The 13,724-nt window shown below is 39.8% G+C and overlaps 1 protein-coding gene across 3 annotated transcripts in view; it reads right to left on the bottom strand.

The window, feature by feature from the left end:
- Positions 1-602: 602 nt before the first annotated feature.
- Positions 603-13,724, bottom strand: part of lats2 (large tumor suppressor kinase 2) — a 58,073-nt gene continuing 44,951 nt past the window's right edge. For 2 of the 3 annotated variants that reach the window (XM_067986075.1, XM_067986076.1), the window contains exons 6-8: positions 13,091-13,273; positions 6,147-6,253; positions 603-4,450 (exon numbers count right to left, since the gene is read on the bottom strand). In XM_067986075.1, coding sequence (XP_067842176.1) covers positions 3,953-4,450; positions 6,147-6,253; positions 13,091-13,273 — 788 coding nt within the window. In that variant the 3' untranslated portion in view covers positions 603-3,952. Of the gene's footprint in view, positions 4,451-6,146; positions 6,254-12,154; positions 12,318-13,090; positions 13,274-13,724 lie in introns of those variants that run through there. The other variant, XM_067986077.1, reaches the window with a different exon arrangement.

The raw sequence follows: 13,724 nt of genomic DNA, 5'->3' as shown, positions 1-13,724 counted from the left end.
TAATATTCCTGATACCACCTTGACTGAGATCAGCTAACTCAGTGTAGACCAGGGAACAAACCTGGGTCTTTCCTGGTCCATGTGTATCAAGATAGTACATTTAATGAGCCATCAGGGAAGTCGATGTCCATGATTTGTTATGTAACAATGCAGACATTTACACTGTGATTTATTCACGCAGTTACTCATCTGTGTTATGCCACTTTGAAAACTTGCTGAGCAAAGGCTAGGCACATCCTTTCAGAAGGGGATGGGAAGCAAACATTAACAGAATCACTTTAGGGCATTCACGTACCACATCTTGTGGTCAATTATACAGTGAAATAGGTGGAAGGAAGAAGAGTTGGTTGCCTACCAGCTCTCTTGGTCAGCAATGGTGCATGATGCAGTGAGAAAATAATAAATAACTACTAAAATAAACATCATGTTCTCGATACAGTATATCAGATTTCCCCCAGCTGCAACAAAATATGTTCAAATGATTAAATACTAGGACAACAGAACACATTGTGGATCTTTTCAAATTATTTAACCCATTTACAAATTGTCACAAAGGCACAGAAAACAAATTTTATTTTTATTTTTTTTTACTTTTGTGATTTTGCCAAAACAAGGATCCAAAAAGGCATTCATAGTACACTAATAAATAAAGTTATATTTGAATTCCTGAGGAAAAACTTAACATGAGAAAGCTCACCTGTTAGATATAAGTGACAAAGTTATAAAACCAATAATACTGGATAATCAAAAGAGACTGTCGCAGAACAAACACAATACAATAACTGTCAGATGTTCAGAACACTCCTTTTATACATAAATGTAAACAAGTACAAACAAAATAGATAACATTTTTCATAAAGTCTGATGAATACCATATGCTTTTTATTTTAGAAAAGATTGTGTGTGCTCTATAAGGTTTACAATGACTTTTAGTAATTATATCTCCACATTGCATAGATACTCCAAGATTTTCAAAATAACAGAACTTGATATATTATACAGTCAAATATAAAAGTGTCATAATAAACATGTATACAATTAAGCTAAGTAATGACCAGTTCCCCAAATCATATTTGGGCATATTTTATAGCGATTGCGTAACAGAAATATCTTCCAGTATTCAACCTCCTTACATTCTAATTTGACACCGAATGTTATTCTGGATAACGATCTTTTCCTCTGTACCTCTTCTCCAACATACTTCCTGCTGCCCCCCAGCCCCATATATACACACACATTCCCATTGTAAGTCTTAGCTGTTTTCTGGAACCATTCCTTTGGATTCCTTTTCAAAATGCATTTAACCTTCAAATTTCTAATGAGAAATGTCAGTATTAATCTCTTTAACACAGTACAGGAGAGCAAATGGCACTGTATAATGTGGTACTGAGCCATACAAGCCAGAAGGATAGCAGGTTTAACCGCTGGTCTATGCTGAGTCAGCTGTTCTCAGCTATGGCAGCAGTGGGAATACTGCAACTGGCCATAACATTCGTCAGCTAAGGCAGCCAGGGATCCTGCTCCTGATCACTATCCATTGATCGTGTGGGAAAGGGCATGTGTTAGGATGCCAGAATCGGGCTTGGCTGTGACACCGTACTCCTCATGGTAGAATATCCTTTCAATATTTACTGTTTAGGCTCCCACTTGAAAATGGCCAGTTGGGTAAAGTACTGTAACATTGTCAGCACCTGTAGAACAATATTCCAACATGAGTCAGCATCATCAGAAGAGGGGAGAAATGGGTAGAAAAACGGGGGGAAGAAAAAATGACATAATTAGTCTGCAGGAAACAAAACGGCAAAAGGATCCAGACTGAATGTAATCAGGCAGACTAAACAGGTAAGAAGAGTTTCAAATCTAGTAATGTGAATATCCTAGGAAGAATTTTAGACGTGAATAACATGACTAAATGTTTTGTTTGTGCATTCATGAATTGCTGAACAATATTTACAACAAAAATCTTACTGAATGTTAGTCCACTAATATTGTAACCGTCAACTTTACTGTTGTAGGTTTTTTTTTGTCTTGAATCAAAACTCAACATTAACTAGTATTTTTTGTTACACTGGCTTGTGAATAGTTGCTATCCATATATCATTTTATCTTTGAAAAATAGTGGAAGTTTATCTAACCCCTAAAAAACACAGCTGTTATTACGTCCCCGAGAAATGTGTCAAAGTGGAAACAGCAGCAATTGAATATACTGTTCTTTTTTTGAAATGGATAATTTCAAATTTGGGTAGATCTTGAAAGAAACCAAATAAAGATTTGAAATTAAATTTATGCCCAATTACACCTCATTGAATAATAGCAGGTGGGATTTCTCAATTCTTAACTGTTGAGCTTGATTGAGGAGACTTTGGTAATGCATAAATAGTTTGATATTATGTATTCAACCACAACATAAAAGTTTTATGCATAGCTGAGTATTTGGCCAAAAAGGAAGAAAACAATTATATTAGCATTCCTATATGTGGGATGTGTCTAAATTTGTGTTCCAGCTACCTATACATAAAGAGCCCAACTTGTGCACGGCCATATTCTTGCACTTTATTTTCATAAGTTGAGCCATTCCAACTAGTGTTACAGATGTGACTGAATAATGAATGAGTATGCAAATGTCTTAACAAACTGAAAATAAGATAAGACTAATGGAGCAAAACTCTAGTCTCATACTTCAATCATCTAATTGATATTCAATTTAACAAAGAGTATACACACATCCATTATTCTTTATGTCCAAATTAATTTTAGAAGTAAGTAAATACCATAAAGGTTAGAATGCAAGACAAAATTGATAATAATTTTGGTGTTTATCAATATAAATGAAAATTCAATAAGTGCAGTTAAGAAACTTATCAATTGCTTTGCAGGACTCACTCAGTTATTGTACATCTGTGGAAAAGTTTATCTTTTATAAATAATTACATCAATAGGTCTCTGCTGTTACTAACTTTCTCAGACAGTAACCAATAAGAATAGTACCTTGTTAATAATTTTACATTCAGACTATTACCATACATTTTTCACATTCTGTGTCCATACTATTTTGTAAAAAGGCTGAAGAAATGGCACTTAGTAAGACTATAATAACATCTTAAGTATGTATGAATACAGTGGATAGAAAAAAAATCAAAAAACCTTATGAGATGGAGAACACGTCAAAGGACACAGATTATAAAATCAGTGACAGTACTAAAGATGCAAACTAACATAATAGCTTCTCAAGAAGGAGCATGATTTTTTTAATTAATATAAATGAATCAACTCACACAGGACCTGCCTGTGGTTTAAAAGTATTCCATAAACTAGTTTAACTGAAAAGAAGAAAATACTGTTCATGCATCAATTCCACACACCAATAGCATACCATGATGCATAATCCGCTCATCAACTCACTCTTCTCACGTTTTGTATTGAAAAATACTTGGTATATATATCATACAAGGACATAAAGCAGCATCAGTGTAATGTAATTTGCTCCAGACCTTTCAATATAGATTATTATAAAATTAACAGAATGTTTATAAGATAATTGTACATTGTATTGTATTACAGTTACTAATGGCACTATATATAAAAACATAATATATTGATTTACATATTATTGCACTTAGCCATTTTTCAAAACTTCTTTCAGCTTTCTGTATATATTTGCAATCCCGTCTATATATTCTAGATGTATCCAGAGTTCGTTATCTACTTATTATCTAGTTCTACTCTCTGCTATAAAATTAGTGCTGATTCTAAATATCGCACATTTTTAAAAAAAAATTAGCAGCTGGAGCCCAACAATCATCCCTAGAGGGCACGATATGCCACTAAGACAAGGTAAGTGCTTTCTGTTTTCGACCATTAATCTTGATCTTTTTTTGTAGATTGTACTGTTTCAAATGCTGGAACAAAAAAAAAGAAAAACACAATTTACAGAAAATGTTACATAACCTCTCTAAACATACACAGGCTGATAGCTTTCACTATGGTCAATAGAATCTCTCTGGCCCAAATCTGACTGATTTTGTTTGGGCTCGCCATTGTCCAAGGGTTTTGGGTACCGAAAGGGATAACCATTGTCATCAAAGAATCTTCGGAAAGTGAACTCGTAAAATGCATGTTCTGGATGTTTGTTACCACTGACATGACTAGTTAATGTGTCAGATGTTTTGGTGCTGTCACCGCTGTCATTCCATGAGTTCTCTTCTTCTATAGGGTCAAAGTTGGAGGTGTCCATGGGATGGCTAATCTTTGGGACATAGGGTGCTGGTTGTCTGCGGATGTCTTCAGAAAAATCAATGGAAGTAAAGAAAGGATGAGCCTTGATTTCATCTGCTCCATTTCCACCCACTCTGTCATTGGCTCCACAACAGAGCTTTGTGATGAGATCTGTTGCCTCAGAACTAAGTCTTACTTGTGGTGGAATGTAGAGTGTGCTCTCCCAATTTATTACCTGAGGAACAAAAATTAAAAAGCACAGGATTATCTCAGTACCTTATGTTAGATTAATTTATACCAAGTGTGAGCTGAGAAGCAATAGCTTATTTCTCAGTCAGTCTACTTTCACTGCGTGTTCCAAGCCTCCCACCATACATAGACTCTTTGGAAATGGGGTTCAATTTTAGACAGCAATCAGAAGCAGGAACTGTAATGCCCCATCCCATGTGAGACTGGCTAACTCAGCACAGATGAGAGATTGAGCCAACCATCTTCCTGATATGTATGGCACATACTGGATTTACCTTTGGTGGAATATTTCTCTCGCTCACCAGCGTTTCCACCACCACCACCCCCCCCCCCAACCCCGGCCAAACTACCTAAATAAGGGGTTCACCAAAACTACCTGAAACCACTCCCTACATTATTGGACCTGCACTGCAGGCACACTTTATCATTTCCCACATCTACAATGTACTTCCTGCATTTTATCTGACCCTGTCCATCTCTTCACTAACAACCTGGACCTGAATCTTCACCTTGCTACTCTCCCTGCATGTACCTCACCATCTTACTAATTTCCCTTGTAGAAGGTAAATGCTCTTCATGCTGTGATACTAAACCAGACCCAGTCTGTGCTGAGTTAGCCAATCTTAACTCAGTTAAGATGGAGTGTTAGTGAGGACATTATAATTGACCTCAGTGTCCTCAGGCCAGGAAGGATCTGCACTAGATTACTATCCATTGAACCCTTCTATGGATGTCATGTGAAGACTAGATCATTTTGGGACATGATGTCTCCCTTCCCAAGTTGAAAAGACCACCAATTATCAGGCTCACACATGAAGAATGACTATTTTAGTTAAGCGAGGTACCAATCACTGGCATGACATGCCACGTTCATGGCTGAATGGGTGAAGGAAGAAAAGTGGGGAGATAAAGTTGTTTTTGCAGATTTAAGCTGTACTGCCATCACTTGACATTTCAAAAATATCACCTTGTTTGACAAACCAGGGATCACTCAGCCTTCCATAAGCCTAAAAAAATCAAAAAGATTGATGGAAACTGCATTTGACTCTAAAAGGTTTGTATGTTCTTTCAAGAGTTCCTAATGGATTCTAGTGTTCTTAATATGCAAAAGGAAAAAATGTACCACTCCATATACACACCTTAATGTGACTAACAACACATTACCCCAGGTACATATCATAATCTGCATTACAGTATAGTACACCATTTGGGTTATGGGGTACTGCACCAAGTAGGAACATAGAAACAGGAGTAGGCCATTCAGCCCCTCGTGCCTGCTCCGCCATTTGATAAGATCATGGCTGATCTGTGATCTAACTCCATATACCTGCCTTTAACCCATATCCCTTAATACCTTTGGTTGCCAAAAAGCTATCTATCTCAGATTTAAATTTAGCAATTGAGCTAGTATCAATTGCCGTTTGCAGAAGAGAGTTCCAAACTTCTACAACCCTTTGTGTGTAGAAATGTTTTCTAATCTCACTCCTGAAAGGTCTGGCTCTAATTTTTAGACTGTGCCCCCTACTCCTAAAATCCCCAACCAGCGGAAATAGTTTCTCTCTATCCACCCTATCTGTTCCCCTTAATATCTTATAAAAGTACATACCATAATATAGGTTCTGGTGTACTGCACTAGGAATAATTCTTAAAGAGGATAATGATGTACTCCTCCAGGTACCTACCTTAATTTGAGTTTCTGCAGGTGTTGGAGCAAGAAAAGGAGGCTGCCCCACTAACATCTCAAAGAGTATAACTCCCACGCTCCACCAGTCACAAAGTTGAGTGTATCCTGAAAGAGAGACACCATTAGTTAAGACAATTCTCAAATGTAAGTGAAAATATGTAGGTGACTAACTGAGACTGGAATAGAGCAGTTAACTTCTATTTATATCAAAAACTATGTTAAAACCGACACAGACCTGCTGGGCCGAATGGCCTGTTTCTGTGCAATAAATTCTATGTAAAAAGTTCCATAGAAATGGTCTGTAACCAATATCTGTGTGTAGATGAAAATTATGATGTATATTCATTTTATTTCATTATAGTTTCCCCTCCCCCACTTGCTAGACACCATTTCTCAACATAACAAGAGACAAAAAATGAAGTTTGGCCCTGTCTGTTCTCAATACCTGTTAGCAGTTAGCTCAATAATCACATTTCCAGAAATGTGGAAATAGATTGCCTGCTTAGCCTCTCATGGAATAGAGTATGACATAGGGAAAACATTAGTTTTTAATTTAAAATAAATTTACTTACTATCTTAAGTCTAAATATCAAGAATTTGACTTAATTGATTTATTAAATGTGGCAAAATCCTTAAATTAAAATTAGGATACTTAAAACAAGTGTTTCAAATGAACTGAATTTTTTTATATTTTCACTAAAGTGTTTTATTTTGCATATCAAAGATACATTTTTATTCTGTCCCACCCTCTCATCTCCATTTTTCAATGGTTACATTGTTCTCCTTCTCACTGGGACCACTAAGTGGCACACCTTGTGTCTGTGACCTGATCCATCTCAGAAAGCTGGAGCAGCTCCCCAGATAGCTCAATGGGTAAACATAATAGCCCAGAATTTGTTGATAAAATAACGGCGTGTGAACGACGCACACCATTATTAATGTGCAAATCGGCCAGCAACTTGTGGCGAGGAACAGATACCCCGTGAATTGCGAATCCCCACTAGTTACTGGCCGATTTGCACCACTTTGCACCACTCTTTGCGAAAATGGCATCTCGTCCTTAACCTCCTTGCAATTTTCATGAAGTTGCTGCATTTGCAAGTTAACTGCCCGTTAAACTCGCCACAGAAAGTTAAGTCTAGTAATTAACAGAGTAAGTACCCCTTTAACGACGTGATAATTGTTAATGACTGCCAATCAACCTCTCTTGCCCAGAAAGAGAACAATTAAAAGTGTGGAGTCTCATTCCTTCAATTGTTGTTGGAGATTTTAAAAATGTCAAATCTTAAATTTCATTTTTTTTCTTACTTTTCCTTTCTGTCCCTTTTTCCTCTCTCTCATAATAAAATCTTTCTTTCCCTCTGCTTTATTTCTCTTTCTGTACCTGATTTGACATTGAATTCACCCACTCTAAATCACCCTCCTTCTCAATACTTCCTCTGTTTATTTCTCAATCCTTTAATCTCAATCCTGTTGTTCACCAAGGTCCCAGATGCCCTGTTTCCCTCGCTGCGCCATTATCAGCTCGCATTTCCAGCAACTTTGTAGGCAAGATTTTTTTGAGCTGAAGGGTGCAGGAGCAAGTCTAACTAACAGGGCACGCTGTGAGATGCCCTGCTCCAGCAAATTTTGGGCCATTGTATAGTATGAGTTTTGATCAGGCTGCACCTGCAGTATTGTGTGCTGTTCTGGAAACTTTACTGCAGGAAGGATGTAACTGAGCTGGAAAAGGTCCAGACAACAGCTACTAGAAAGACTGGAAACTAGAGAATAAAACATATAAAAAAAGACTCACAGAGCGGGGGCTCTTCTTGTTGGAGAGAAGACTCCGGGAAATGATGGATGGATTCAAATTAATACGGAGGTAGAGGATCAGTCAATGATATTTGATCTGGTACAGGATAGTGGAACAAGGAGTGTAAACTGAAAAGGAGTAAATTCAGGCAGAACGTAAAAAAGTATTCATTCAATGAGAGATTGGTTTGTTTTTGGAATAAGTTACCTAAGAAAGTTGTAGGAGCAGGTAACTTAAATTTCCTTAGGTCAAATTGGATAAGTATCTTGAAGAAAAACACATCATCAGTTACACCTGATAGGAAGGCAGATTAGATGGACATGTGAGGGTTGATTTTCCTCTACTCTGTACTCAAGATACACATTTCCTGGACACAAGAGGAAAAAGATACACATTTCCTGGACACAAGAAAGAGGAAAAAGAGGCGGAGAGCTATTATGCCGGGTGCCCATGTCTTTTGCACTTCATACGCACTTCTGGAGGTTTCCAGAGACGGGAAGAGGGGCAGGGCATACTTTTGTCTGGAACAGGTGGAAGCATGTTAATGCGATGGTAATGAGTTGCAGGTGATGTCACCATGCCTCTCTTCTCATTTTCCTGGATCTCTGCTTGGAAGAGACCCAAATGTAGTGGTACCTGCAGCAAGCAGGCCATTAGTGCTCCTGCCCAGCCCCCTCAGATCATAGAATTACAGAGAATTTACTGCACAGAAACAGGCCATTCAGACCAACAGGTCTACGCTGTTGTTTATGCTCCACACGAGCCTCCTCCCAACCGTACTTCACCTCACCCTAACAACGTATCCTTCTATTCCTTTCTTCCTCATGTAATTATCTACCTTCACCTTAAATGTGTCTGTGCAAGTAACCACTCTCTGAGTAAAGAAGTTTCTCCTGAGTTCCTTATTGGATTATTGGTGACTATCTTACATTTATGGCCCCTAGTTTTAGACTCTCTACAAGTGGAAACATCTTCTCCTAATCCACCCTGTCAAACCCCTTCATAATTTTAAAGACCTCTATCAGTTCATCCCTCAGCCTTCTCTTTTCCAGAGAAAAGATTGGGAAAAAAAGATCTGAGATGGAGCTGGCAGAAAATTCTTCGAGGCTCCAAAAAGGTGACTTTTTTTTCCAGGACCAGCAGGATGATCACTGGGCCTTGAAGTCTTCTGGCTACTCTTTTTGGACAGGGCAGCCATAAGGCTCCAAAGCTGATGGCTATTACTGCTGATGCAGGCCTCTCAGCTCAAAGCAGCTGTATAGTTTCCTCCCCTACTTTTGGGTACAAGCCCCTTCCAATGGCACTCTGTGTTGTGGAACTGCTGGAGCCATTATAATGACCTGAATGCACAAATATGAGTGGGTTCTGGTCCTTTTAGGTGGTGTGCACTTCGGGTGTGCTTAGACGAGTGGATGGAGGGAGGAAAATCAGCCTCTATGGGGACCTTTGGAGATTTTCCATGTTTCTATGAACTGAGCTATACAGTCCAGGAAGGTTGGAGGTTCAGTTCTCAGTCTGTGTTGAATTAGCTGATCTCAGCCCAGGTGAAGGTAGGATGGCTATAACTGGCGTCAGTGCACCTGTATCAGGGAGGGAAGGTTGACCAAGGTTCTTGCCCTTGATCATTATCCAGTGATCCTTGCTGAAAAAGCGCATGTGTGAACATCACACGAAGAGAGGGTCAGACTCGGCTGTGGTGCCTTTCCCATATGGTCAAACTCTATGAAATTTACTATCTAGGCATACATGTGAAAAAAAGCCAATTGGGCGAGGTATCAAAGAGCAGTCAGTGCCCTTGGAACTATACCCAGCAGGGGTCATCACCTTCAGAAAAGGAAGGAAGAAAAGTCAGTTGTTATGGGTCATCAATTTAAAATTGGAACTACGAGAGTGAGGAAGGAGGATAGGAGAGATTTCTTTACCCAGTGGTTTGTTGGAGCATGGAATGCTTTGTAATAGATAGTGGTTGAAACACATTTTGAGGGAAAATTGGATAATTATTTGAAGCAAAGAATTTCACAGGCTATGGGGAGAGAGTGAGGCAGTGGAATTAGTTTCCAATCACTCTAACAAACAGCTGGCACATGTATGATGGACTGAACATTTATTATATATTAAATTCGGTATGTGGGGCACGCTTTTCATTGAAAACTCATTTTAATTACCAGCATTACCCTATACTCCTGTAGGTAGTGCTGTAATAGGCATTTTCAATGTTAACTGTTTTAAGGAGGGTCTTAGAGTAGAAGAGGGAGGTGGAAGGGTTTAGGGAGGAAATTCCAGTTTGGGGCCTAGACTGCTGAAGGCACGGCTGCCAATTATAGGGTAAAGAGTGGGGGGATAGTAGGATGCATTAGAGGCCAGAGTCAGAGGAATGGAGAGGGGGACTGTAGGAGGATACAGAAATAGGATGAGACAAGGCCATGAAGGGATTTAAACATGAGGATAAGAATTTTAAATCTGAGGCACTGGCAGACTGGAAGCCATTGTAGATCAACGAGGACAGGAGTGATAGCTGATTGCAACTTAGTGCTGGATAGGATACAGAGAGCAGAATTTGGATGAGCTAAAGTTTATGGACTATAGAGAATGGGAGATTAGCCAGAAAAGCATTGGTATTGTCAACTCCAGGGGGTGACAGAGGCATGGATAAAGGAGGAACAGAGGCGGGCAGATGTAAACGATGATGTGTTTTTCTTCAAGATACTTCCTTCTGTGTCCACCCAAAAATCGGGAAAGGTATGTAACAAGCAGCCAATCCGTTACCACATGTTTTCCACCACTGTCAAAAGTTGAAATCAGCCCTTATATAAATGCAAGTTCTTTCTTTCTTTCTGCTTTGAATGCGAGGGAAGGAATAGTTTCACTAGTCATAGTTGTTACTCGTACTCCTTAGTGTAGGTAAATGTTTTCCATGTACCTGACCAGACGCTTTCACCTATGCTGAAGAGCGTGGATATGTATTACACTAAGTGATGAAAAGAGAAATAATGAAGGGATGAAAGAGATGGATATGATGGACAAGATTGATAGTAAAGGTCAATGAGAACCACCTTGGATGTATGAGTTAAAAAAATACCCAAAACATTTACAAAGTATCTGTGTGTGCTTATTTCATGCAACATACAGATATACTTACAGGGCTTTTTTTGCTTTATTTTCCTTGAACAGTTAATGTTTGATGATACAAAGAAGAACCAAAGAAGAGATCTGATTACGGTTGGGTAAATTCAAGGTAATGCAGGGACTGTCAGCATTACACCGCATTTTGGGGGAAAATCAAGTACGATGCCTGCCCGGAAAGTACAGGACAAAAGAAATGAGTGCTGATTTGGCTTTTCATGTAACTTGTAATAAGACACATGAGTCAAGAAGCCATAAAGATTAGCAAGGTCCTAGATTTGATACCTAGACTGTACTGACTGCATTGACCACTGCCATAGGATGGCAAGGTTTTAAAAAAATTATTTTGTTCTTGAGATTTGGGCCATATTTTATTGCCCATTCCTAGTTGAGCGCATCCAGATGAATGGTAAGTGTTACAATGCACTCCTGACTTAAGCCTTGTAGAAGGTGAAGAAGCTTTGAGAGGTCATGAAGTGAGCCACTCGTGACAGATTACCCAGCTTCTGCCATGCTCTTGTAGCCACAGTGTTGACATGACTGGTCCAGTTCAGCTTCTGGTCAATGGTGGCCCTCAGGATGCTGCCGGTAGGGGACTTAATGAAGATCAGGGAAAATGGCTGGACTTTATTTTATTTGAAATGGTTATTACCAGGCAATTATGTGCTGCAAAAGTTTCCTGTCACTTGTCAACCCAAGCCTGGATGTTGTCCAGATCCTGTGATAGGCTGGCATTGGCTGCTTCATTATTTTAGCTATTGTGAATGGGCCTGAACACCGTAGATTCATCAGAGAACAGTCCCACTCCTGACCTTCTGATGGAGGGAAGGTCATTGATGGTGCAGCTGAACATGATTGGGCCAAGGCACTGCCATGAGGAACTCCTGCAGCAATGTCCAAGGGCTGCAATGAATGGTCTCCAACAACCACGACCATCTTCATTTGTCAACCATTGGGGGATTTTCTCCTTGGCCCAACTGACCTCGGTTTCTCTAGGGCTCCTTGGTACCTTGGTTGAATGCTGTCTTGATGAATGGGCATTACAATTGGTCCCAACAACCTGGGTTAGGGTGGGGAAATCGACCAGGGTTCCCATTCTTGATGACTATCCACGTGTGGTCAATTGATGAGAACAGGATTGGGCTTGGCTGTGCTGCTCCTGTCGGTACTCAATGTACAGCCTCATACAAGAAGAATGGCCACTCGGACAAGGGACCAGAGAACAACTGATACATGAGACCACACCTCCTCCTTCAGGGGAGAAAGAGAGGCACAAGAAAAGATGGGAAGAAAAAAGTTGAATTCATTTGTAAATTTGAGAAAAGAAGTATTTTGCTTGCTGCAGCTATGTTGCAAACAAGACACTGGGGCTGAAATTCTTTGGCAGCAAGATACTGGCAGTTACATGCCTGCTGCTGAATTCCACTGGTGATCCCACTAAAATTGGAGGGGCCAGGAGAAGTGAGCCTTTGGAAGTTTGGCCTTGCCAAAGAGGTTTGACACTCCAGCCAGAGCTTGCTGCGATGGGAGGGGTTGTCTTTTCCTTCCCCATGAAAGCTAAGGATGCTGCCTCATATGTCAAGGGGCCCTTTGAAAAACAAAACAAAAAATTGTGGCCTTGATCTTTGATTCCAGCATGGACCCGCAGCTAGTCCCACTTCCACCACTGTTGGGAGTGGTACGCCTGGTGAAAACAGGCATATCTCCTCTGAAGCTGCACTCAGTTACAAATGAGGGCTGGGTACGGGAACTCCTGACTTAGGTGGTTCCCACTCCCAGCCCTGCCTCCTTATATCAATGATCTTGTAGGGGCAGCTGGGGGCGCTGCCCCACAAAGGCACTCTAGAAACTAGGCCCTGTGGCTGTGACCTAGGAAATCTGGATCCCATTGAGATTTGCGACCATTCTGATGGTCTCCTGCCGGAGTTACAGTGGAGTCTGCCAGAATAGCCGCGGAATTTTGACCCCTGCTATGTATTTCTTTCAAAAATATCCTGAAACCGAGCAAGTCCTGTGGCACTAACCTTTTCGTAATAGAACCTCGGGAGCTATGTAGTTTGGCGTTCCGACCAACGAGTGGGCTAGGCATCTTTGGTGCTGTCGGGCAGCCCTCTGTTCAAGGGTTTTTAACCTGTCGCCGCACCTACAGTCAGACAAGTCTCCCCAGAGATCACTTGGCTCCATGCTGTCCTGTCTGGCATGGCTCCCTTTTGTAAATTGGGAAACAAAACCGATGAAATCAAAACTTTTGTCACATATTTGACTAAGATTACTTTTCACAGGAAAATATTTTGCTTACAGTTCAGACTCTTTCTAATTAATTTGAGTCTAGATTTTAACTCCTGTGACTAAACTATGAAAATTTAAATCTTTAGTTAGAATGCAGTTGTGAATAATCTTACAGACCTGGATTAATCAAAATAATTATCTACACTGGCATTTTGGGGATGGGGAAAATGGACAGTTTCAAAATGGCCACTATGTTTCAAGTCTATTACATTAAGTTTTATGCCATATTCTATCTTCCATTTAAATGATTGACACATGGCATAAAAATACAGATTAAGGATTACAAAATTAACAGCCCTAATGCAATATATTGGTTTTTTTTAAAGTCAGACATTAGACAGGATTTGCATGAAAGACACAGAATTAAAA

This window comes from Heptranchias perlo, chromosome 6 (assembly GCF_035084215.1).
Source record: "Heptranchias perlo isolate sHepPer1 chromosome 6, sHepPer1.hap1, whole genome shotgun sequence".
NCBI lineage: Eukaryota > Metazoa > Chordata > Chondrichthyes > Hexanchiformes > Hexanchidae > Heptranchias > Heptranchias perlo.
The sequence above is the reverse complement of the archived record's forward strand: the minus strand, read 5'-3'. Positions and strand labels throughout refer to the sequence as shown.